Below are 25,770 nucleotides of genomic sequence, written 5' to 3'. Positions count from 1 at the left end.
GCCACGCCCCGCCGCGCGGCCAGCCCGTGGCGCGGCAGGTGCCGGGAGCCGCCGTGGCCCCGCCCCTCGTCTGAGGGCGGAGGCGTCGCGGCGGCCGGAGCCGGCGGAGCGGCCGCGCTTGCCGGGGCGGTGGGTCGGGGCTGGGGCCGCGCCGCTCGCCCTCCCTCCCTCCCTCCCCCTCAGCCTCTCCCCGCTTGCCGCAGCGCGCCCGGGGCCACCCGGCGGAGAGAGAGAGGAGAGGGGACACCGACCCTCCGGCGGCATGAACCGGCCTCACCGCGGGGCCGCGGGCAGCCGGGGCCTGGGTACCATGGAGGTGAAGAGCAAGGTGGGTGCTGGCAGCGCGCCTCAGGGCCGCGGCGGGGCGGGAAGGAGCCGGCGCTGCCCTGCCCCGGGGGGCCGCTGGTCGCAGGGTCGCCGCGGAGGAGGGCGGCGGGGGGCCGCGGTCCGGGAGAGCTGCTGACTCACCTGCCGGGGGGCGCAGCGGGGGCGAGGGCCCGGCCCCGCCGTTGCACGGCCGCGGTGTCGCCCCGCGGGCCGGCGGGCTTTGGCCCTCCTGCTCCCGCCGGCTCCCTCCGCTCCCCCCGGCCGTGCGAGGCTGAGGCGGCGGGAGCCCGGCGGCGGCGCTGGCAGGGTGCGCTGTCTGCGGGGGGAAATAAGTGGTTTTGAAGTGTTTTTTTAAAAAAAAAAAAAACCCTAGGTTAGTGGAGGTGCCCCTGTAGTCTGCATAGACTGAAAAACATACTGAGGAGTGGATGTTCGGGGAAAGTTTGGGAAAACTGGGCTAAAAGGGTTGTCATAATTCACAAACTCATAAATCTGTTCTTCATCTGAATTAGAAAAAGAGTACATTTGTTTAACTTACTGTCTCTGTACTTTTTTTTAATTCTACTTAGTGACTATGTGTGTCCGTACTTTTTTTTTTTTGGTGGTAAAAAAGCATATTCTTATAGCTCCCATTACTTGGTAGAGGAAAGCCCTGGCTAACCTGCCTAAGGTAGAGCTTGCCCTCTGGTAGAGGCTGTCTGAGGATCTTACGCTGGCAATTGCTTTATGAGCCTATAATGTTACGGCTTATAGCGAGAGTTCTTGTGGTCAAAGCTTTACACCGCGAGAGGATTTACAGAATTGTGCATCTGCGGCAGCACAGGTGAACCCGTCAGGGCTTGTGGTGGTGTGTGTTTTTTTTAAGGATAACATAGTGCTGAAACGTCTGTAAAGTGTACGGCTGATCTCTCCAGCTCGAATCATGATGGGGTCTTTAAAGCGTTAACTTTCCACCTGGGTAAAACCAGAAAGCAGAGGAATACCTGGTAGCCACTACTTCAAATACTAGTTAAGCATAGCTGTTACTGTGGTTGGTGAAGTCTTGTTTTCATCTACGCTCTTACAAGGTTGAAAACAATCAGTACAATGTGTTTACAGAAAATGCTTGTTTTCTCAGCCTGAAACTCTAAGCTTACTGTTCCCCCATTGCGTGTTTTCCGTCATTTAAAACAGATCTAGGGATCACCTGGGTGGTGTGTTCTTTGGTGTTTGTACAGAGAAGTGTGGAAGTTTTAATGAATAGGGACTGTCTCTTTAAGTGTGTATTGTGAAGCTGGTTTCAAGGCATTCCTAGAACTACGTGTACCTAATGCATTATTTAAAAGCACCTTGATTTAATATAGCATAGGAGTCATCTTCCTTTTATGAAAGTAAGCAATTCTAAAGAGAAGGAAGAAAGGCTTGTGTGGGAGGTGAAGGGGACCATTACTGTGGAGTGGTCTAGGCTTTGAAGGCTTATCAGCAATGTACAGCTCTTTATTTAGAAATTCCAGATCAATAATTGTGCCCCAACAGCCAAAGCTGTGCCAGCACAGCCCAACTATAGTTGCAGTTATATGAGCAAAAATCCTTTTGTTAGTCTAGTTTATTCAGTTCAGGTAACTGGTCTGAACTTGCCCTGGGGAATCCCCGTAGTATATTAACTCCAGTTAGCCATTTTTCTTGTCACAAAGATAAAATTTTACACCCTAAACTAGAGTTCTTGGTGGTAGCATAAAAACCCCCAAATAAACTCTTAGGTCTCTAGACACAAAATGCAGGTTCCCTCCTCCCCTTATGAACTGTAATAGTTTTTTTTCAGAGTGAAATCTAATATACTGGTAAAACAGATATGGTTACTGTAGTTCATGCCCTATCGGTGCTGGAGACTTACAGTATAGCAGCAGTATGCTGTGTTACAGAGGACTTAAAGATGTCTCTCATAAGTAAGTCTTACTTAAGTGAGTATCTCTAGTAATTACCTAGTATGCTGAATAGGTTGTGCTGTGCGTGTCCAGGTGAGTTAGCAGTGTAACAGCATGCGTCTGAAGAGCTCAGGTGGCAACAAGCCTTCTCTTATGTTAGTCCCTTCCAATCTTTCATCTCCTCTGAACTTCCAAGTTGTAAGTGCAAGCCTATTCAATAGAATGGAGTGCAATATTTGATATCAAGTGAAAACCTTTCAGGGGGTTAAAATAACCTGTGAAATTGCATAGTTTTACTTTTGTCTTTTATCTGCTTTATTGTAGTGTTGGGCATATGGCAAACCGTGTTAGGAAGTAACAGCCAGATTATTTGTCTCTTGGTGTTTGCACTATCTATGTATAAATTGTGGAAAAAATAAACAACACGTTTGAAAATCTGCCCCTTTGTACGTTTGCTGCAATAAGATTTAATATTTACTCCAAATTGAGAATGAGGTTGTTGGCTTTTTAATCTTTTATTCCTGAATTATGTTTAAACTGCCTAGTCTTTCAAAGCCAAAACATTTAAAGTGATGCAATACGTGGACAATTCCTGGGTCATTCATGCTTCACATAGCTGAAGAAAGATTTGAGGCACACAGGATGAAGTCTTTCACTGATGTCATGGTGAAGCACGCTGCTTCTGATGTGATGGGAGTTCCTCCTGCAGGCTTTTCTTTGCTTTTCTTGTAAGCATCTATGAATCATCCCCTCTGCCTTATTGTTAGTTAATGTTGTATAATTTGAGTATTTCTACAAGAGGAATGTTCCCAGATAATTCCTTTATTTGAAACTTTTGGAGGAAGGTGGGGAGTTGGAAGGTGTAGCCTGTTTTGAGTTAGCGTGGTGCTAATGTGCTGACAATGGGGTCCTTGTCTCCGTGCTTTCATTGCTTTGTTTGGATGTGAGAACTCCAAAGCCCTTATCCTCCAAAGGGCTGGAATCAAATGTGAGGTAAAGGTTGGTGCAGAGGGTTGGTAATGTGCGCCTTCGCACCTACTGTGTGTAACGGATGCCTAAGTATGAGATACTGGGAGGGTAATGCTCTCGGGCAGTGTTTTGTTCCGTGTTCTGCTTAAAACTAAACTGGCTAAATAAATTCTTTAAAGTCTTTGTTCACTGTGGGTCAGCAATAGAATTCACAAAAAAGCCACCAACTGACTCTTTAGTTTGTTTTCTGTTTTTTAGTGATTAATTTATTACCTTTTTAATTCTTATACAAGCTGGTCTGGTTTTAGTAACCTGGCTGCTGCTATCTCTTAATTCCTTTTAGCATCTTTGGTGTGTTGTGTGTGCCTGATATGGAGGTTTTGGAGTAATTTTTATCCAATATTCTGTTTGCTTTGGGTCCTGCCTGTGTTGGGCCAAACACTATAATTTTACCAGTTATGCTTGCTAAATTTAAAATCTGTCTAGTCTACATCAAATGCTTACTTTTATTTGCACCCAGTTTAGTCTTATGCCTACTGCCAGTGCATCACTGCTAGCATTGTTTTTTAATAAGTGTTTGGAATATAGGTGATACAGGAGGCTGACGCTTGGGTGGCCTGGGGAGCTGGGATGTCTTGTTGAATGGTCATACTGACTAAATGCAAATGCTGTTCCTGAAAGTACAGTGCCCGTGATGAAATGGGGTATTTTCACCTATCTTCTGAATCTTGTCTGGACACAACCATACTTAAAAGACTATGCAGTCAAGATTTGAGTCTTGATCACTGCAGGCAAATCTTCTGAATGCTCTTAAGGAGCAGTGGCTGGTTGCCTCCTTTATATCTCTCTTCAGGTAAGAGTAGAATTGACTTGAGATCAGCTCACTAAAGCTTTGCTGCACTAGTTTGTACTGAAAAGCAGCAGATGTTCTTTGTAGTCTTCAAGTCAAAATGGCTTTTTAATTTCTTGTCCAAGAACTGGGAATCTGAAAACCACTCAGTCTTGTACAGGTGAACCATAGCTATACAACAATCTATACACACTGTTCTAAAGTGCACTGAAATGTCTTTGAAAAAGTTCCAGGTAGTCACATACCACAGGAGGTTAGTCGTAGTCTTGTTTTGGAGCCTCCAGCATCAGTGCTGGGTATGAATTCTGTCCCTTACCAAGAGCATGGCTGCTTCATGAGCACGTAAGAATCTGCAATTATTCTTGTGCTAGTTTGTCCCTTAATGCTAAGCTCCCATATTAGTGAATGCTTTGACCTAAACAGAACAATGAAAATGACTTTTGCCCATTCAAATGTACGTGTTTTATCAAGACTAAAAATAGCTACAACTTTGGGAAAAAACCAAACCCACAATTTAAACTGACCTTTTAATGCCACTTTAAAATAACTGATTGTAGTTTTTAGTGCACTTTTAACTCTATAACATCTCTGTTCTAACATTCCAATCCTTCTATTGCTTGAGGATGTTAGATTTCCATATTAATGATGTAAGATATCTTTTTGTTGTAGTTTGGAGCAGAATTTCGACGATTTTCTCTGGAGAGATCCAAACCTGGAAAGTTTGAGGAGTTCTATGGATTATTACAGCATGTGCACAAGATACCAAATGTTGATGTTCTAGTGGGATATACGGATGTTCATGGAGACCTGCTGCCTATCAATAATGATGACAATTATCATAAAGCAGTTTCCACAGCCAATCCTCTACTCAGGATTTTCATTCAGAGAAAAGGTAAGTGCACTTGAAGTCTGTGACTCATCTGTTTACTGCAGCACGGTATAACTGGATAAAGTGTGACGTGTGGAGGAAAAAACCTTTCAGTCCTATTTCATCATGTTGAATTCTGTAATAATTATGGATCATAAAAGGTATTCCCAGTTCCACTTGCAAGAGCCTCCTCAGGCAACCTGTTTATGCTTTGTGCTTTTCTTCTGCTTATATTTAGTTCAGTTAAAGTCAAGTTAAATCTTGAGAAAATGTTTCTTTCTGGTTGTACGTAAGCAAATTAAAATAAACTTTAAACCTCTGGGGTTTTCTGCTCTGTGTGTTGGATGCCTTCCACCTAAAAACTCCATTTTGATCAGTTGAGAAGAGGCCATTATAGGATGAAGGGAATCTTTGAAAGTCTTATTACATGAATAATTAAATATAAGTGTAAATTAAAGACTAACTTTGTAGTATGCTACTCTTATCACACTTCCCTAATACAACATTCTGAAGCATTCAAAATGACAAGCTCATTTCAGTTAGCAAACCTCAAATGTGAGTGCTGCTTGGTTTGTTCGCTTGCCTTTAAAAATAGCACATCTTCTGGGCACAGGGTTCTAGTGGGCTCTTTCTAGTGTCTGCTTTTGTTCATGAAGGGGAAAAAAAATTAAATTTGAAGTTGTATGTGGTGTTCTCCAGAACATATTCAGTGTATGGAACTGAAGGGGAGGGGAGAAATCTAGTGATGTGATTTGAAATTGTTTTAATCCAGAGAAGCCAAGAAAACCCGATTTCTGTATTTGATGGTGTTCTGCTTACTTGAACACAGGTGTGAGTGTGCGTGCATTGTGTGTTTGTGTGTATATAAGAACACGCATGTGAAATTCCTATTATAATAAAGCAGTCAACTGATCTTCAAAGAGCTGACTTCTTCTTGCTTATCTGTTCTATAAAGGTGTGCATGGTTCACAGTTGTTGCTAAGACAGGCTTATTTTCTAAGGAAAATACTTGGGCCTCAGAAGCTTTTATCAACTTTCCCAGTCCAAAAAATGAATAAGCTCCACAACAGCCTGACACAAAAACAATATTCAGAAACTGTGTGGCTGCTTGCCAAGATGTGTTTGCTTTCTTTGTGTTGAGGATAGTACAGTCTAGTAGGGCCTGTGTTTTCTGTCCTGAATTGCCAAAGGAATGAACTATTTGCTTTGATAGAACCTAGAGGCAGAAAAGGTATATGACTCCGTTTAATCTCCTACAGTAGCCATATGACGAGAACAGGTAAGCCACTTTGTCAGACTGGGATTATTGAGGTTATATTTTAACACCATATGTTTTTAGATTGTTACTAGTGTTACGTGTTTAATGCTGACTGTTACTAATGTTATATTTAAAACACCTTATACCTTTTTGTTGTGCCTTTACTTAAGGCATCGTGGATTATTTCTTATTACTCTGGTGTGAGGAATTGATAACAATTGATATAATGCACAGAACTAGAAATAACACCCGCTTATGTTTATCATGCCAATAATTAGCAGGAAAAGCTATGTAGAAAGTGTCAGTTGTCACCACCTTCCCTTTGACATGAGAGTCTTCTGGCTATAGAGTTCAGGGAATAAAGAAACAAGGCTGGCATCTGAGTCCAGCACTTCCAGCACTGTGCTTTGTTCTGAATTAGTTGTGACTGTTTTGATCACTTCTGTTGATTAAAATGAGGCTTTGATTCCATTAGCATCTGTGCCACGTAGAACGGAGGCTTGTCTGATGGAAAATAACGGAATAACTTGATTCGGTATTTTATTTGTGATAATTTGCCTGTAACTAAAGCTGGATTACAGGAGTTAGAGATGTGTCATAATTCATGCAGTGTAATTCGCTTCGGTGTGATTAATTAATCCGAATGCACAAATCTTTATTGGCTGTACCTCTGAAATTGAAAATCAGATGTCTGAACAAATACCTGCTACTGATGGGGCAGCTTTGATCTGTGCTGTCTTGGAACTATAACTAATAAGTGATACAGTTTACTCTTCCACCGCAAGGATTCTTGTGGCTTTTATACGTTCTCTTCTATCACTGTGGGTTTTCTAATGCAGCTTTGCCTTTTTTTGTATTTCCAGCAGTAATAGCTAGGAATTTAAGATCTTTGGCAAAAAGCCACTGTGGAGAAGAGAGGAAGTGTTTGCTGGCTTAAAAAATATTAAATTTTATTATACTGTCTTACCTATTTAGAAGCTACATGCAATTTGTGGAAAGCTAACATGAGGTGTGAGCACACTACAGTAAAATCTAGGTTAAATAGTGTTACCATCTTGGTATACTGCATAGGAGCAACAGGATGCTTTTGCGATGTTATTAATAAGTGACACTTTTGATAATGTGACTCTGAAATTTCAGTAATTATGTTATGCCAGAGTAAGCACTTTATCTTCTTTGACTTTCATTTTGACTCCCAATTTATGAAGTCTGTCCTAAGCATTTGTGTGTATTGGTTAATGTGGTAGGAAACCTAGAGATCCTGTAAGGAAATTAAATGAAATCACATTATTCCCCTTAGATTCTCCTAATTATATTTAACTAAATTCCTCTAAAATATTTTAAACTGCTCTCCAGTGCTAAATCTAAACTGGAGCTTGATATTGCACAAGTCCAGAACGGCTATCAGTTTATGGAACAGTTGCTTATTGGAATTTCACTCTGCAATCTAACAGATTAACAGGTACTGTTGACATCTGGAATTTAAAGGTTAAACTGATGTATCATGATTAAATCCAGATGTATGGGAGTCACTCTGTCTGTGAGAAAAATGTTGCTGAAGATAAAATGGGGGCACACACACAGTCTGTACAGGCCCTTGAAGGGCAGTTTGGTGTGGGGGACTTTGCATTGTAAATACAAGAATAAGAGGATAACTTAACAAAAGATATATTTAATTATAATGTCCTTAAAACTCACTTGCGGGATATTAAATTGCAATACAAAACTCCTGCAAGTTCTGCATGTACATGGCTGTATATAATAAAAAGTGGGTTCTTTGAAGGGTTAATTCATTTCTGCCTCTTCAGGTAGGCATTTTACTAAGAAGCTTCATTTTGGTGAAAAGTAAGAGTTGGCTTTTTAAACAGCTCTGTAGGGAATATCCTGGCTATTCTGAGTCCTCTTCCTGAAAATATAGGTTAGTTTCCTAAAATCCATGTTTTGTTATAACTTGTGACTAAGTAAGAGACAGGATTTGTTGGGGCTTATTTAAAAAAAGCTAGATTGCATCTATATTCAAATACACTAATGATTTGGGGGTTTTGAAGGTTTAATTCTTGAGGGGTAAGGTAACTCTGCACATCTTAAATACCTGTCTTGAACAATGTTAAATTGAAACCAGGTTTGGCATTTGTGGGCTTTTGTTTTAAATTTCATGTAATAAGTACATACAGTTCGGTGCCACCTTGAGCTTGAAACTGCTAGGGGAAGAAACTCATTCTTGCGCTATGTGGACATTCTCCTTAATGCTATCTGTAGTTAACACCTTGTCCTTTGGCTTTCTGCCAAAATATTTGCTGCTGCAGCTTTAAACTGATTAGCTAGGTGCCAGAACAAAGATGCCTTTGTACTTGAGAATATTGCTTCAGAAAATTTGTTTAGCAGTGGAAGAGAGGTTAAATGGAGTCATGCTGCCTGGCTGAGATTTGGAGAGATGAGTTTCAGTCATCCTTTCACTATTTCTTTTTCCCGCAAATTATGTAACTTTAACTGTATATCCTAAAGTTTGTGCTAGTTCTGAATTATTAGAGTACAAAGACTAGCTACAATGCAAACCAACTATCCTCTGGTGCTTTATAGTTTCTTGAATGCTTTGACATATGGTTTGCAATTTTGGGATGCTTTTACTTCAACAATGTGTCATGTAACTTAAGTTTCTACAAGCAGAAGTACTGGTTCAGTGTTAAGATTTCTGATTGTGTATTTGTCTTAAAGAGACTTTCAAAGTTCATATTTCTTCCAATAAATGTTTCTCTGATCTTAGTTTTTGTTTAAAAAGCACTTTTGAATCTGTGTTTTTTCACATATGTATATGTTTACGTAATATTTCTTTCAAGGCCAGTCCTTTTGCAGCTGATCTTCATGTTTCTCTAACAACTGTGGGAAAAATTGCTTTCGGCAAAAGCTTTAAGCCTTATCAGCTGATAGCTGTGGGAAGGTGGGCTGGGTGGTGATTTTTGTGAACTCTCATTTCTTGTTCAGAAGGAAGTTGTGGATTGTTCTAGACCCAGCTATTGGGTAAAGAGCATAAGCTTACTGTGATCCTCTGTAGGACATAATAAATCTAGTTCTTGGATGTGATAAATGTTTCTGTATCTAGTATGTGCCAAACTTACCACGCAGGCACAGGAGGCCTGAGTGGCGGGAGAGGGATCCTGGTATGTGGCCTGCTGTGAAGGTGAAGCAGCCTTACAGCCCACTGTGGCAGGCTGGAATGTCGAATATGATATACATCTGATATGACAGAATGTGCAAAATACCAGATACTCCGTGTGATTCTTTGACAAGAATCTGAATTTGTGCACTTTGAATTTAAGGAAGAAAAACCTGAAAATTGAATACCTCTTAATGTTGCAATGCAGGTGGAAGAAAATCCAGTAAGAAAATCAGCACTGACAATGTTTTGATATGCTGTTTTCCTGTGCACTGTTTCTAAACCAACTCTTGCACTAAAAGCAGCAGAAGCCTAGTGTTTCGCACCTAGTTTTCAGCAGCAGCTTGCACTCTAGCACAAATAAATTATGCATGTGCAGTTTTGCTGTTTTCTTTAGATGAGCTTACTAAAAAAAAGAAAGAAGGCATAGTATAGCTTTAGTTCCATATTGTTCAGACCTTACCAGTTGAAATGCTTCCAACTTACTCATTGGCTCTTTGGAGGACTTCCCAAAGAACAGAGTTCTTCTGGAGCAATGTGGTGTTAAATGCCTAGAAATATGCGTCACTACTGAAAACCAAAAAGAAGCAAAGTTTTTGAAATGAGGCAAAATGACATTTATTGTCCATGCAATGTCTCTGGTCCTTGGAATATTTTTCTCTAGTCTTGTTGAATTTACCATTGATCATTCAGCCTTAAAACCGGAGTTCTAAACCATCAGGAGTTCTACACTACTTAGACATGCACTGCACAAAAAGGCTTTTACTTGGTTTTTGAGATCACTAAGATGCATACCAGCTGCTGGGGGGAGGGGGAAATCTATGACCTAAAAAAATAACCTTTGTGCTCATTAGCATTCTTAATTCTAATATTCAAGTCAGCATTGTCTATTGTTTGTGTAAAATCTTCACATATACTATCACTTTCTTGCTGCCATTTTGTTACTTTTTATTTAGCAGTAAAAGATTTTAAAGCAAGACTCTTCTTCCTAGCATCTTATTTCACATTTGCCCTTTCCAACTTGTTTTGTAAGCGATTGTAGTTCCAAACAAAAAAGATAAGTTATTGGAACTCGTTGAATTGAAAAATCCTCCCAATATAATGACCAAATGTCTAACTTGAAACTGGTTGGATGGGTTGTCAGTAGAGATAAGGGCAAAACTCTTCACGTTATTTTCTTTGATCATAAATTTTAAGCAAACATTAAAAGAATTGTTCCATGTTGTCTGAAAAATCAGCATGTTTCCAGCAATGGACTACAGGATTTTTAATGGCTGGTCTTCAGTCAGTTAGATATGCAAAAATGCATTTTACAGAGAAAATGGTATGTTTGCATTTTTGGAGGTGTTTTACACTTAAGACAGAGTCCACCTGTTATGCTTCGCTTTGGGAGGTTGGATTGTTTTTTATCAACCCACTCTTCAACACAACTGACTTAACACTCTTGGGCATGTGAAGAACAGATTTTTAGGCTATTTCTAAAGCCGCCTTGCTTGATGTTAAGATCTAATGTTGTTTTAATTTAACCTTAAATTACATTTTTTTTCTCCTTAACCTCTTTTGCTGAAAATAGTAATTCCGTGCTTTTCTGATGGAACCTTTCAGGCTCCCAAATAAACTAAAATTATTTTCTGCTTTCACAATCATCTAATTTAATGTTCTCAAGCATAGCTAGTGTAGATTGTTCTATTTACTTCTGCTTTCCCACTCTTCCTTGTACAAATCATAGAACAGCCTGGGTTGGAAGGGGCCTTGAAAGACCATCTGGTCCAAGCTTTTATGGGAAAGGGAGCCTAGATACGATACCTAGTGCCCTGTTCAGTTGCATCTTGAAAACCTCTAGTGATGGGGACTCCACTGTGTCCCTGTGGAGCTTGTTCTATTGATGGATTGTTCTCACCGTGGAAAAAAAAAAAAACCAAAACACACCAAAACCAACACAACACCCTTCATCCCCCAAAAAAACCCCAGACTTATGTTGAGGTGAAACCTCTCCTACTGCAACTTGCACCCATTGCCGCATCTTCTCCGTGTGTCTTCATTGTCTTGGCAGCCACCCTTCAAGTACTGAAATCTGTGGTGAGGTTCCCCTGAGCTTTTTCTTCTTCAGAGAGGAGAGACCTAACTCCTTCAGTCTCTCCTCACAGGGCAGGTTCTTCAGCCCTTTGATAGTCTTTGTGGCCTTTCTTTGGACCCTCTCTAGGCTGTCTACATCTTTCTTGAATTGTGAGGACCGGAGCTGGGCACACTACTCCAGGTGCAGCCTGACAAGAGCTGAGTGGGTTGTTGACATCTCTTTCTCTGCTAGTAATGCCTCTGGATGCAGCCCGAGGATCCAGTTTGCCCTTGGGGCAGCAGCACACTGCTGAATGGCACTGAGCTTGTCCACCTGGACCCTGGGGTCCCTTTCAGCAGGCTGCTCCCCAGCCACGCAGCTCACAGCCCGTACTGGGCTCTTGGGTTATCTCATCCCGGGTGCAGGACTCGGCACTTGTCTTTGTTAAACTTCATACTGTTCTTGCTGGCCCTGTCCTTGATTGAGTTTAATTTTTACCTGCTGCTCCTAAGAAGGCAGGGAAACATTTTGCAGAAGCTGTCTCAGCGGGTGAAATGGGAGAGAAGTCCCTAGGGTGCTGTCAGTATGCACTTTCTCACCTAAAGGGAGAGCGCTGTGGGGTGTCTGCGCTAAGTAACACGTGGAATAATTTGTGTTAGTGCTGCCTTTGTTCATTCAGTAACTCTTGGAGAAACACCAGTCTGGGTGAAAAGATAGCCAAATCTGAGAAACCATGGAAGTAAAAATTAACTATGCAGGGTGAATATAATATTCTAGAGAGACATCCATGCCCTCCCAGAGTAACTGAGATTGTCACAAAAGCGACTCCAGAGTGTATAGTACAGCTGTGTAGACTCAGCTGTCTTCAGAATAATTCCTGTTTGTGTCAATTAAATTGTTCAACAACTTTATCTGTAAACTTTAATACAGAAGCTGTCCTGTCTTTAGCAAACAGCTTTGCCTCCCTTAAGGTGTGATTATTTTTTAAAGAAAAAAATTGAGAAATATAAATGAGGCCATTGTCAGGACACTTTAAAACCATGTTGATGAACTATTTTACCTTTAGGTTTTTTGATGGGGTAATTTGTTTTTTCTTTTCCTGTTATCCTTTATCTTTTAGAGTACTAAGTCCAAGGCTGCCTTAGTAGACCAGTCATTCTTAAAAATTTCTTGTTTTCAACGGCCTGAATGTCTGGGGAAGGGAGGGCTTAGTGTTATGTATTGGAACAGTGTTAATCTATTGCTTTGGAACTACTTTCTCTGTTCTGTTTTGCTTAAGGCATCTGAAGAGTCTGGGTATAACTGGTACATGTCCTTGTATCTTCATCTTAGCCTAGAAAAAAACAATCTCCTGATTTACCAACTCTCACTGTGTACTTTGTACTTTTTCCATCAGCAATTGAGAGCTCCCCTGAAATTTCATACTAGGATAGCATTTCCATAGTTATTTCAATTCACAGATTAAAATGTATAGCAATTCTTTTACTTCCTTGGCTGTACCAATGGCATCTCAATATGACAATACAAAGAAATTCCAACTTCTCTGAGTCCCAGGGTTAGTGCAAACTGGTTCTGCTTGACCATTTTTTTTATCCACGGCAGAAAAAAAATCTATGCAACATTGCCAAAACGTAAGTGTAAATCCAAGGAAACTCGGATCTGAATGTATTTCGGTTCATTGTTTTTGGAGAGTTACAGCATACAGAAAAGAAAAAATGGAAGCTTCCTTAGGTAAATAGCATTTCAGACACCAGAATTGCTTCAGCAGAACATACTTTATTTTCCATTAAAAGTGTATGTATGACTTGTATATGGTTTTTATTTTTTAAAATTCTACGCCATTTGCACACTCATATATCAAATTGTGGCAATTACAGCTTTGCCTGTCTGAACAGTTTTGCCTGAAGTATTTGTGTGCAAGATCTCTTTGTTTCTGCTCCACAGCCATTTTACCTCCATGGCATGGGGGCAGGGAAGAGAGTGCAGAAGGGAATAAGCTTTCTGGAGTTTGAATCCAGGTCACTTGGCTAGCTTCCAGGAACTAGGCCATAATAGGCACACTGGCTGCTTTCCCTTTTTCATTCTTTCTTTTCCAGTGATCTGAAACCCTAGGAGAGAAAACTAACAAGTGGAATTACTCTGAATAAAATGAAAATGTTTCTAGGAACATACTCACTCTTTCCATTCTAGCCTCTTTCTCAAGCAGCTAGAATATACTTCTTCGTGTCTCTACTGCTGATGACTTGCTTTAATTTTTCTGTGTACTCTTTCCTTTGGTAGTAGGAAACCAAAAGCATTACAAACTTTGAATCTCATAACATTAAAGCTTGTTTCATGTGTAGAGAGAAATGTTTCTCCTATAGCAAGCCAGAAACCTTCTAGATTAGATAATTCATTCTGCTAACCTAAAACATGATAGCAATGCAATGTGAACCGTATATAAAGTGATCTAATCATCGGTGTGCTATGTCTTACAGAAGATGCAGACTACAGTGCCTTTGGTACAGACACTATGACAAGGAAGAAGAATGTCTTATCAAATGTGTTACGTCCAGATAATCACAAGAAGAAACCACACATTGTCATTAGCATGCCACAAGACTTCAGACCAGTGTCTTCTATTATAGATGTAGATATTCTTCCAGAAACCCATCGTAGGGTGCGACTTTACAAATACGGAACCGACAAACCCCTTGGATTCTACATACGAGATGGCTCTAGTGTCAGAGTAACGCCACATGGATTAGAGAAAGTTCCGGGGATTTTCATATCTAGGCTTGTCCCTGGAGGTCTGGCTCAAAGCACAGGCTTACTGGCTGTCAATGATGAAGTACTGGAGGTAAATGGAATAGAGGTTTCAGGAAAAAGCCTTGATCAGGTTACAGACATGATGATTGCAAACAGCCGTAACCTGATCATTACGGTAAGACCAGCAAACCAGAGAAATAATGTTGTGAGGAACAGTCGGACTTCTGGCAGCTCCAGCCAGTCTACTGAATCCAGCCTTCCAAGTAGCACGCCAAATATTTTAGCAAATTTCTTGCAAGGAGAAGAGGAGAGCGACGAAGAGGACATTATTATCGAAGACAGTGGTGAGCCACAGCAGATTCCAAAAGCCGCACCTGCCAGCGACAGCCTAGAATCATTGACACAAATTGAACTCCTTCATGACCCGACACAAAATGGATTCCTTCCTTCCAGTGAGATGAACTCGAATCATTCAGCAGGCAGTGTTAGCATGGAATATGAAGTACAAGATCCAGATCATAAGTCATTAGAAGAAGATGGAACTATAATAACGCTGTGAAATTACATTGATGTATTTGTATTAAGGATGCCATACATGTTTTAATTTGGCTTAATATATAATACATTTTATACCTCTCCATCTACCAAGCACTGCAGTTAGATTAAAAGGAGGGAAAGAAGTAAATATAAGAAGTTCAAAATTATATAAGTCGACTAACTTCAGTTAATTCTGCACTTCAATGTAAATACGTCACAAAGACGGAAGATAATTGATAAATGACTGAAATTGGATACGGAAAACTTAAACTGAAAATGAAGGATAACTAAGAGATGGCTGTGAGCTTTCTTTTAAAGGTACTTGATTTTTTTTTTAATGCAGAATACTACTGGTTCTGTAGAAGTAAACTTCCATTGTTGTGTGAGGTTGACTATCTAATGTACTGTGGTTTCATGTTCATCTGAAGTGCTGCTTATGTATGATGGAGGTGCTTTAGCCACTTCATTCCCGTTCTGGGCTGCTGTTTAGCTGGTAGAGCTGTGTGTGTGGCTCTGTGTATGAGGAAACTGAGAAATAAGCAGGAGGTGGGGTTGGGAGAGAGTTGTTCTTGGTTGGTCTAGTTCCCGGACTGACACGTTGAGCAACAGGAATATTGATAGTGGTCAGCAACTTGACAACAGTCTGGATTTGAAGGTGGGGGCTTCTGAAGTTGACTGTTCCTGTGTAAGTGAATGTGCAACCACAGGCTCATTAGTCATGCACCTTTATGTTTTTAATGGCCAGGTAAGCTTACTTTTAATGACTATGATTTTGAAATTCAAATGTGAAAGTCTTAACACTTACGTATCAAAGACCTGTTCTCATTTTAGTTTGCAATATTTCAGGATGTCATTGGATTTAGTTGCTAATCTTAGTAACCTTCAAAGAAATCAAATGTAAACTTAATGCTATGGAAGTAACATAATCTGTGTTAAAATCACAGTCCCGGTAGAAGCTGTGAAGATTTCTGCTAGGAAAAGTTTGTCATAGTGAGTCTGAATTATGTAAAAAGTTACTTTCTTCAAACCTAAACAAGTTAGAGTAAATTAGACTTTAAATTAAATCTCTGGATTAAAAAAGTTCTAAATCAGAATGAGGCTTTGATAGAACTTGCTTGAGCCATGTGATATTAAATTATTCCTGATGAACTCAACTGTAAGTGCTGATCTTTCTGTGTACCACTGGCTGGGTGTGTTGAATATTACAAAGTTGCTGTATGTAAAACAAAGTACTGACACCAAGTCCTGATACCACAAGTGCACAACTACATGTGTCATCAGCTGCAAACTTACTGGGAGAATTGCAGGGAGAGGCTGCTAGCATCTTCCTTGCCCTTTCCCCTTTTGGTATCTCCTGCTTCACCGCTTTGGCACTCGGTTCCCAACGTCACCCTTCTCCGGGAATGTTAAGCCGTGGCAGGAAAATGAGGCAGGTACTGATAGGGCTGGGGAGAAGGATGGATGGATGGAGCTGCTCACCAGGGATCCAGCCGTCTGTGTCAACCTCTAAGAAAGAAGTCGGATGCTGCCAGTTCTGTACTGTGGTACTGGGCTTGCCGGAGCTGGTAGTCGAGGTTCTTGGAAGCATGTTCTACCCTGTGGGGAGATGTGATGAGCGGGAAAGGAGACTAACCCCTTTCTTTTTTTCCCCCTCTGTCTATCTACCTCTGGTAACTTTACTAACAAGAGACTAACTGTAAGTTTAATGTTAAGGCATCTGTAGAAGTCTTTGTAGGATGTCACAGGCTAAAACTGTTCAAGATTTTTGCAATGATGTGAACAAAATTGCTTCAGTTATTACGGCTGTTTAATTTTACTAAATAGAAATTTTCGGTTCATATCTTGTGAGCAGTAGTGTATCCTAGCCTTTGCTACCATTGGAGTTCAGGTCTCAGATGCCGAGAAAGGTTGTATTTGAGCCCTCTTTAATTTATGGAGAGCTGGCATAACAGACAATGGCACTCTGCAAATACAGCTTAGAGTTCTGCTTCGTTGGGTTTATTTATGGTTTCTTCACTGTGCATATGGAGAGGCCCTGGAATCTTTTCCAACAAGAGCAAGAATTTTGAAGTGTTTAACTTATTTTGCTAATAATTATTGAAAATGAAGTAACTACATCCACTTAGTGTGAAATGAGGAAAAGAAATGTTCATTCTGCAACATGTAGATTTTAAATAGACATGTTTTCTATCAGTGCTGCTCTACACTTCCTTTATTTAAGGAGGATTGTTTACTTTAAAATGTCTCTTTTTTTCTCCTGTATCAAAAGACTTTCCTTCCTGTATGAAATCATCAGTGGAGGGTGACTTTCATTTATTACGCTAGTTTGCACTTCTGTGCCTTTTTTTTTTACTTGAATGTATTGTGAATAATCAAAGGAATGAAGGCACTTGGATGAGAAATGAGGACCACAGATACAGAAAGTGAACTGGTAGTGCACTTAATACAGGTGTAATGTTTTCATTCAGTGGAAATACGTTATGGGTCTGATGTGGTACATTAGTATTTTGCAGCTTGGGTAGGAGCTTTGAGCTTTTAACGTACACAGGAGGGTTGGGTCTGAGAATGCCAGTGTTGTAAGGTAACTTGTTGCTTAGGTGCAAACACCCAAGGTCAGCGTGCCGCCAAACTCTGCGTGTTACCTTATCTGTGCTTACAGCAGATGCGTGAATATTTTGAATTAATATGCCAGTATTAAGGACTTGTAGAAATATAACTAGGGTCCTATTCTAAACTGAGTGAGAAGTCATCTCTTAGGACCTTTCCTGCAAACTGACTAATCTAAATGTGAGGTAATTTTTTTTTTTGACGCACGTCATGGTCTGTTTTACAGAAATTTGGTAACATGTAGTAAAAGGAAGCATTTGGGACTTGATAAAGACATTAAAGAACAAACCTAAAAATGGGTTTTTAAAAGTGTGTATTCACAGTTACAGTGACAGACTGCACAGCATGTAATTGCTTAATGCTGCAGTTACCATAAAGTTTCTAAAGTTCTTCCGTATCTTACTAATGCATACACTGTTAATTAAGAAATATTTTCAAATTGTTACTTCAGGATGATCAACGGTTGATTATGAGTGGCTAAACTTAATTTTATATATAAATGGTATTGGGGTTCAGTATAAGGTTTTTTAAAATACGCTGATATTGTTAGCCTTTCATTCACTACCTCCTAAATTTTTAACATCTTTACAATTTTCTCCTTGGAAGAAAATACTTAAAGGCTTGACTGTTTTATATAGATTTTATCTTTAGCTAAAGAAAAATCCAAACGTGATAGTGAGGATGCTATGCATGATTGACAATATTACGCTGCTATTAATGTAATCTGTGTGTTAAGTATCCTGTATATGTAAATTGTATTTTCAATCCAGATTTTATAAATTAATTTATAAATATCCAAATTATTTCAAAATGGAATGGAAAACTACAATTCCTTTGACTAGTGTTACACGTTGTGTACATGCACAGTGGGGGGCCAAGTCATTCCTTACTTGCGACTGGGAGACTTAAGTGCACCTTAATAGGAAAAAGAACAAATTCTTAATAGAATTAAGATGCATTTACTTTGAAGTTCTGCTATGGTACTGGATAAGTCAAGCCTAACTGTGAATCAATGTTTTTCTCCACAGCTGAATTAAATTTGGACAGTGTTCTCACAAGCTGTCTTTAATGTGTATTTTTGTGAATATTATGTATTTTCTAATTAAATTTTACTTGCAATGTGATTTTTACATGAATGAACTTGTTTAAAATGTCAAATATCAGTATTTTTCTTACAACTTTAATGTATAATGTACATTGGTATCTCACTGAATGAAGACTGATTTTACAAAATCAAGCTAGATGTAGTTGTATATTAGTCTTATATTTTTACAGACTGGAATAATAAATGGATACAGAAATAAAAAGGTGTTTTTCTCAGTTACTTTGTCAGATAAGTAAAAATGAGGAAGAATGTATCCTTATTCTCCAGGGTGGAAGCAGATGGGCTTCATTATATTTCTTCTCTCGGGCAGCTAAGTGGGCTCTGTTTCATAGTAGTCTTAACCGTGTGCTTCCTCTGCTCCCTTCCTGGAGCAAATTGCCACACATGAAAGTACGGAAGGGCTCAAAACATCTGTCCTGCAGTGCTGTTGACTAACCTGTGATGTGCTTGTTCCTACAGTAGCCGCAAATAATGACTCTTGCGTTGTATCGCTTGCCTGAGGATGGCTCATAGTAAAGCTCGGGTCGTGAGGCCTGGGAGGTGTTCCTCGTCCTCCGGCACCTGTGCCAAGGGCTGCCAGTGATATGGAGCTTTCCACTGTTACAGTAAGTAACTGGTAGAACTGTCTGTATTAAAGTTTTAACTTGAACCCATTCCACTTGCAAATGTTTTCTCCCGTATCTACTGCCGTGGCAGCCTTGCAAACATTTACCTAGTGACAAGAGACTTGAGTTTTGTTTATCCCTTTTGCCTAGGGCTTTTGTGACCGCTGGTCTCGGGGCCAATCATATGACTTCTGATCCATGCCTTCCTTCACCTCTGCATGACTAGTTTCATTTGTATGGTTCAGTACTTTTCATACTTGCCTACGTAGCTATGGGAAGGGGCAAAAAGACCGAAAACAGCACTGCAATACCTTAATATTGGTACGCAGCTGAAAGAGCCCAGTCTAAATCTGTGCGCTCCGAGTCGGAATGTCTGTAGCGGGAAGCTTAAGTGTGCATGTGTGTGGAAAAGTCTGTCTTGATTTTGCATATGTACAGATTAATGCCAAGCAGGCTTGCCCCTCAGGAGCCCATCCTGGGCTGTGACAGTTTAGGGACAACATCAGGCTCATAACTGCTAGCAGAAACCCCCGCTGTGGTAGGAAGGGAATGAAGGACAAAACTGACAACATAATGGTACTGTATAAAACCATGGTTCATCAACGCTTTTAATATAGCGTGCAGTTCTGATTGCTTATTTTCAATAAGGATACCAGACTGAAATAAAGGAATATCATCTGCATTATAGGATGTTTTTAGTTAACACTACTCAGTAGTAGAGGACCGATGACCCTGAAAAAGATTGTAAAAAGCAATAAAGCTGTGTGTAAACAGTTTTTTGTATGAGGAAATTGGATATCAACAGATGGATTGAAAAAGTGCAATTGAATACAGTTTTTGCTTACCAGCTTTGAGTTATTTGATTCATAGTGAATTTTATCTCCCTAAGAAGTAATTTTTAAGGAGGTCAAAAATATATCTAGAGGACACTATTTCATGTAAGGTAGGCTTCCACAGAATTAATCTGGTGTTACCCAAACTCCCTGCAAACACATCTCCAGTGTCCCTTGGCTTGGGACTGATGCTGAGTGTGGGGGTTCCCTCACTGAGGGAAGGAGTGCTCTTTGCAGCAAGAGTACAGACTATTCAGCTGGACCGTTAGTATCTGTTAAGGTTTTGTTGTTTTCTAGCAAGTTTCCATGTCTGAGAGAATTTGTCCTAAGTAAAACACTAAGAATCAAGGGGGTGGGCTATTGCAAGAGCAAAGACTAAGGAACATGTCTTCAGGAATGTATAATTCTATGAGGATAAAGTGAACTTGGTAGGGTGCTTTAGGTTGGACAAGGGCTGAAAGGGAGCCTAATCTAGTATTGACCTGGACTGACTCTGCAGGGGCGGCACTGTACAGAACCTAGACTGGGAGGCTTTAAGGGAATGAGACCAAAATGCATGTTCCTGCAGGTCAGCAATGCTATTTCTACAAATCACTGATCCTTACTCATAATTTTCCTAAGGAAGACTGTAACTTTCCCTACTGTTGCCTCCTTGAGGAAGGAATGCAGCTCTTAAATACCATTCAATAACGCATCTGTCCTTTAATGCCAGTGATACTTAACTGTTCTCGAGGTGATGAGCTCTTAACAAGGTGTTAGGACTTCAGTTATGTTATGAAATTGAAAACTCTGGTATGGTTGCAGATACAAACACTTTCTGGGATTTCCAGAAGTAATCAGTTGAAAATCCCCTCCTTGGTATAACAGGAGGAAGATTTAGACTAGTGCTAAATACCCCTTTGAAGTTTTCTTGTTATCTTAAATCTAGCTGTGGCATTCTAGTTTGAGACTTGAGTGAATTACTTCTGAAGAACATGTGTTCTATGCAATGCAAGTATCAATATTCAGATACTGTTATGCAGCGGTTGCATGTGGCAGTGCTAGAGAGGAATAATCAGCTTCAAGGTAGCTTCATAAATGGCTTCCAGTACTAGCATGAGGAAAAATGTGTTGGACAGTAACAGCATTGTTCTTGGATGCTGTAGAAGAATGCAAGAAATGGTACAGTTGGTTCTTGGAGGGGCGAGGTGGTAGCCAAGATATAATTCAGACTCCTTGTGCAGCTGTGATAGCTCACTTGTGTACTTGCCCTCTCAAACAGGAGACAAATTTGTCTCTGAGAACTTTAATGTAGTATGCTTGATTTTAAAAGTGCTTTAGAAATATGAAGCACAAAATGATTTGAAGAAGTGCTGTGCTATTTAACCAGCAATTCACAAGTGTTGCTAGTAAGATATAATTTCCTCCCAATTAACATTCCTTTCTACTTGAACTACCATTTTATTACCTGATAGTATAAGGAAATACCTTGCACTTTATCAGTGTGAAAGACTTGTATCAGGCTCTGCGATGTTATATTTAAAAAAAGTATATAAGGGCATATTTATTGTCCCCATGTCTGCTTTCCGCAGGAGAGCATGGTTCTTTTTCTTTGCGGTGCAATGACTTCAGAATGCTTTCTTTGAGCACCTGGTAATACCTAGTTACTGATGTGGCTTTTTTTTTTGTAGTCACAGATGCGTTGGCAGTGCTTAGAAACAAGGAACAGAGTTTGAGTGACAGATGAGAACAGCAGATGATGTGAAAGCAGCTAGAGATGGTAGGGACATCATCTGGTGCAGGGGGTCATTCATGCTTGTAGAAAAAAAACGTTTTGTTGGTGTGGTTACGACAGACGAAGCTGATGTAGATTGTAATCTGGCACGTCTCGATCTGTTTTGAAAATAAGTGGTCTGGTTATTCACAGCTGCAAGGCAAAATGGAGGTAAGAGTAAGAGGTAGGAAGCAAATAGGAGATATGCTAATGGAGGAGGAAAGAGCCCAACAAATTGCAAGGCATTCCTGTTTTGAGACACTGGCTTTACTACAACGCCTTTCTTTTTCTTTTGCTGCTTTGCTATTGTTCTGGATATTGTGGCCCAGTAAAAAAAAAAGTTTTCATCTTTCTCTTGGAGGATGCAAAGGATTTGGAATTCTTAAAGCACTGAAGAGAAAGTACTGAATATATAAACATAGATTTCTCTGACTTTCTGAATGCTACGTAAGGTTACATAAAACGCTTGGACTTGTAATTCAGAAGTTTTAAATCCTAATAGCTTAGTGTCGTGGTTTAGCGGCAGCTCAGCCCCACACAGTCGCTCGCTCACTCCCCACCGGTAGATGGGGGAGAGAATCAGAAGGGTAACGCTCGTGGGTTGGGATAAGAACAGTTTAATAATTAAAATTAAAAGAAACAACAGTAGAAATGCAATGTAAAGCAGAACAACGAGAGGCGCAAAGCCCCGGGGAGGGGGGAAGGGAGGGGAGGGGAGAGGGGGAACGAACCGCCGAAACAAACCGCACGCGCCGCAGCCGCTCGCCGCCCGCCGACCCGACGCCGCGCTGCCACTGCCCCCCCTCAATATATTGGTCATGGTGTCACATGGTATGGAATGAACCTGCCACTGGCCAGTCGGGGTCAGCCATCCCCACCATGGCCCTGCCCCTCCCAGCCCCCTGCCACGCCACGCGGCAGAGCGCGGGAAGCTGGAAAGGTAGCCGACCCCCACAGTGAGGAGAATTAACCCCTTCTCAGCCAAAACCAGCACACTTAGGTACCCCAATAACCTTGTTAAGTCATCCATTTATACTCTTTCTACCCTGTGCTGTAAAATGAGAAAAGTAGATACATGTTTTGCAAACTTAAGAATAAACGGGCTAAAACTTAATGCAAAAAAACTACTTGCAAAAGCCAGTTTGTGTGTTTTATTCAACACCAAAATGCTATTAACCATCTTTCAAAAATACTTCAGGTGCATGGTAACTGAATCTGTATAAAGCAGAAAAATGATTTAATTTTTTTTGAGTCACCCTGCAAAGTTAGTATCTCAAAAAAATGAAGTAATTCAAGATGTGACTTTCCATTTATTGGTCAGCCCCAATAAAACACTAACCAGTTGTTACTGATCTCATCCTTCTCAAAGCTGGAAATACCACAGCCGTAAGACTTGTGAAAACTTGGTCCGGTTTTAAAATTCCTGTTTCCTCTGGTTACAGGGTCTCAGAAAGATGACTTTTAGAGTGGGTATCCCCCATTCCAAGGCTGGTTCCTCACTGGAAGGCTCCTCGGATATCACCATGACCATTCTCAGGTCCCTGATAAGTAGAACTTTTCCCTTATTCCCTCCTGCTGCAATCCATAATTTTTCATATTCTTTCCCAAGTCCCTCTTGTCGAGCCACCGCTTGTATCACCTCGTCCAAAGACTGCACAATTCTGTGTAGCCTTTGGACCTGCACACCGGGAATGAATCCCAAGAGCCTGGTGATACCTTGGCCTCCATCCTGAGTGCTGCAACATAGGACGGCATCACATGCACTTCCTGGGAGACGTAGCCAGTCCTTGACTGCTGCTCAAATTGCCAAGTCAGGGGTTCCAGATACGGGGTTTTCCCAACGGCCTGGTCTACCAAGTAGATCAATTGTGGGATAGCATATCCTTTCAAGATGTCCACCTTCGGAAATGGCTTCAAAGCAGCATTTCCAGTCTGCTGTACCAGTCCTTTACTTTCTCCAGTAGTTCTGGTTTTGATATTCCTGTCCAAGGATTTCCACGTAGGCTCAGGTGTTTCTCAGAACTCCTGGGTTCCATCATGTTAAGGGGAGTGTCGTTAGTCGTCCCTGCTGGACGGTCATTGATGGCATACGAGTCTCTTGTTGGCTGGATGTAAAAGCCATGGCACTTTTCTCCCTGGGTCTTGAGGCCAGTAAGATTGCAAAAGACCTCCAATATTTCAATATTTTTTTGCATCCCTTCCCATGAACTGCTTACAGAACCAAGTCGTCCACAAATCTAAGTGTTACACTTTTAAAGCACCTGAAATACTCCCCCTGGCTCCTTGGGTTTCTTTCAACATACATCTTCATGCTCTTCCTCCTATGACAGAGAACTTAGTTTTGTAACAGTTACTCTGATACGCAGGGAGTTGGGAGTATTTCATTCTGATCTGTTAAAGATTTCCAAATACACTTCGCAAATCTCACTGAAGTTTTATGGCGTGCATCTTTCCCTGCTAGAAACACTTATTTCAAAGATACAGGACACCAACCCCTGGGGTCTACAGCATAAAAGGTGCCCGAGTGGCTGAGCAGAGGACAGGTCTGTGTTGTTAACTCTGCAAATGCGTAGCGAGAAGGCTGCCCGGACCTGGAGAGCTTCACCTGAACGAGACTGCAGCGCGTTTCTCCTCTCTGTGGTGCTGGTCAGCAGAAGACCAGGCTTTGCAAACACCTGACAATTTTTCAGATAAGAGGTTTTTAGTCGCCACAAGTACCGCACAGAAGGTTGGTCTGGTGCTATTGCAGGATGACATAGACTAGATTCAGCTCACTGTGTCTGTCCCTACCCTTGAGAAAAAATTTGGGGAAACCCTGCAACCTATTAGCTGTTTCTTCTGTTGCTTCAAGTACCTCTCCAAGCCTGGCGGCTTTGTTCTTCTCAGCAAACTACAGACTATAAATTCGGATTTTTTCTTAAGAATGCTAAAATGAATTTAAATTTCTCCCATTATTCATCAGTAATTTGGCCTTATGCAAAGCCAAGAAAAGCTTTGGATGACAGCGCAGGCCTGCTGTGGCCTTCTGCTCTACAAGCACGCAAAAGTACTTTTACATAGCATAAAATTCTAAGATTAGATGATGTCTCACACAGATTAGTGGGGAATACCGCGTATTGCTTTATGTCCCTGCCACTACAGCATCCGCTTGACCCTAGTATGAGTCTTCAGGACAAGATGCGTGGGCCGACCTTCTCGTGTGGGCGGGCTGCTTCTGACACCTTCCAGTGGAGAATAACACTGACCGAGAAACCCGCTGTTGCTGAGGGATCCTCCCCGTCCTGCCAGTCGGTGGCTGATCGCTAGTTGCCGAGTAGGTCCTGTTCCCTGCTGAGGGGAGGGAGGGAGAACAACGAACAAGCTGAGAACAGATGGCTATTTTTGTCTCAACTCTCACTGCTGTCTTGATCATCTGTCCTTCTCTAAAATGTCACTGTGGTTTAAGAGAGTGTTTTAAAGGAGCCTAACGCAAGGAGGAGCATCCTCCGTAGTGAAGAAGCATCCAGAAGGCCTAAGGAGAGCCTCTTCAACTGCAGGCTTCCACAGCAAGCTCCCTCTGCAGGGAGCTCGACAGGGCCTGTCTGTGACTGGGGCACTTGGCACAACTTCTGCTCTGCCTAATATAAAGTGAAATGTCTCTAACCTCAAGTCAGTTAAATACCCACCTTGCAGACAGGGCCTAGAGAAATCCTGAGCACTTAAAGCTGCATTTTCAGCTGCTGCCTTTGCTTTGTCAATGATTCACAGATAGAGTTGAGTGCATCTGATCATTAAGTGTCTTCGCCTCTGACCTCTAGGCTGCAGTACAGGCTTGTAAAAGCAAAATGCTATTAGAAAAACTGGTTTTTAAGAGTGGCATATGAAAAGGTGGGAGGGGAAGTGTTGTGCCTGTGGCGTGGCTTTGCCTGGTGCCGGTTTTGTGGAACCATTTTTCCGTGGGTGAGGGGTCGTGACTTTAAACAGGACACTTCACTAAGCCCTTGGCCCTTGTCTCTCCCGAGCGCGCTCTGGCTCTCGCTCTCACCTGGAGGGCGGGAGGCGTGGAGCGCGCACCGCCTCGCGCGGCGGCCCTTCCCGCTCCCGCTGGGCGGCGCGCGCGGCCCGCGCTGAGGGGAGTGCGGGAGCGTGAGGCGGGGAGCGCTGAGGGGGGTGCGGGAGCACTGAGGCGGGGAGTGCGGGAGCGCTGAGGTGGGGAG

The 25,770-nt window shown here is 41.4% G+C and overlaps 1 protein-coding gene across 2 annotated transcripts; it reads left to right on the top strand.

Annotated features, from left to right (window-relative positions):
* PARD6B (par-6 family cell polarity regulator beta) lies at nucleotides 1–25,757 on the top strand. 2 transcript variants are annotated; one of them, XR_012662937.1, is made up of 5 exons: nucleotides 1–328; nucleotides 4,720–4,942; nucleotides 13,864–14,989; nucleotides 18,843–18,988; nucleotides 23,017–25,757. XR_012662937.1 is itself a non-coding variant. In XM_075108457.1 (3 exons), the coding sequence occupies exons 1-3, from the start codon at nucleotides 263–265 to the stop codon at nucleotides 14,691–14,693; spliced, it is 1,119 nt and encodes a 372-aa protein (XP_074964558.1). In that variant the 5' UTR covers nucleotides 1–262; the 3' UTR covers nucleotides 14,694–18,598. The 2 variants fall into 2 exon arrangements, 1 of the variants encoding a protein (XP_074964558.1); XM_075108457.1 differs by lacking the exons at nucleotides 18,843–18,988; nucleotides 23,017–25,757 and having other exon boundaries at nucleotides 13,864–18,598.
* Nucleotides 25,758–25,770: the final 13 nt, after the last annotated feature.

This window comes from Phalacrocorax aristotelis, chromosome 13 (assembly GCF_949628215.1).
Source record: "Phalacrocorax aristotelis chromosome 13, bGulAri2.1, whole genome shotgun sequence".
Classification (NCBI taxonomy): Eukaryota; Metazoa; Chordata; class Aves; order Suliformes; family Phalacrocoracidae; genus Phalacrocorax; species Phalacrocorax aristotelis.
The sequence above is the reverse complement of the archived record's forward strand: the minus strand, read 5'-3'. Positions and strand labels throughout refer to the sequence as shown.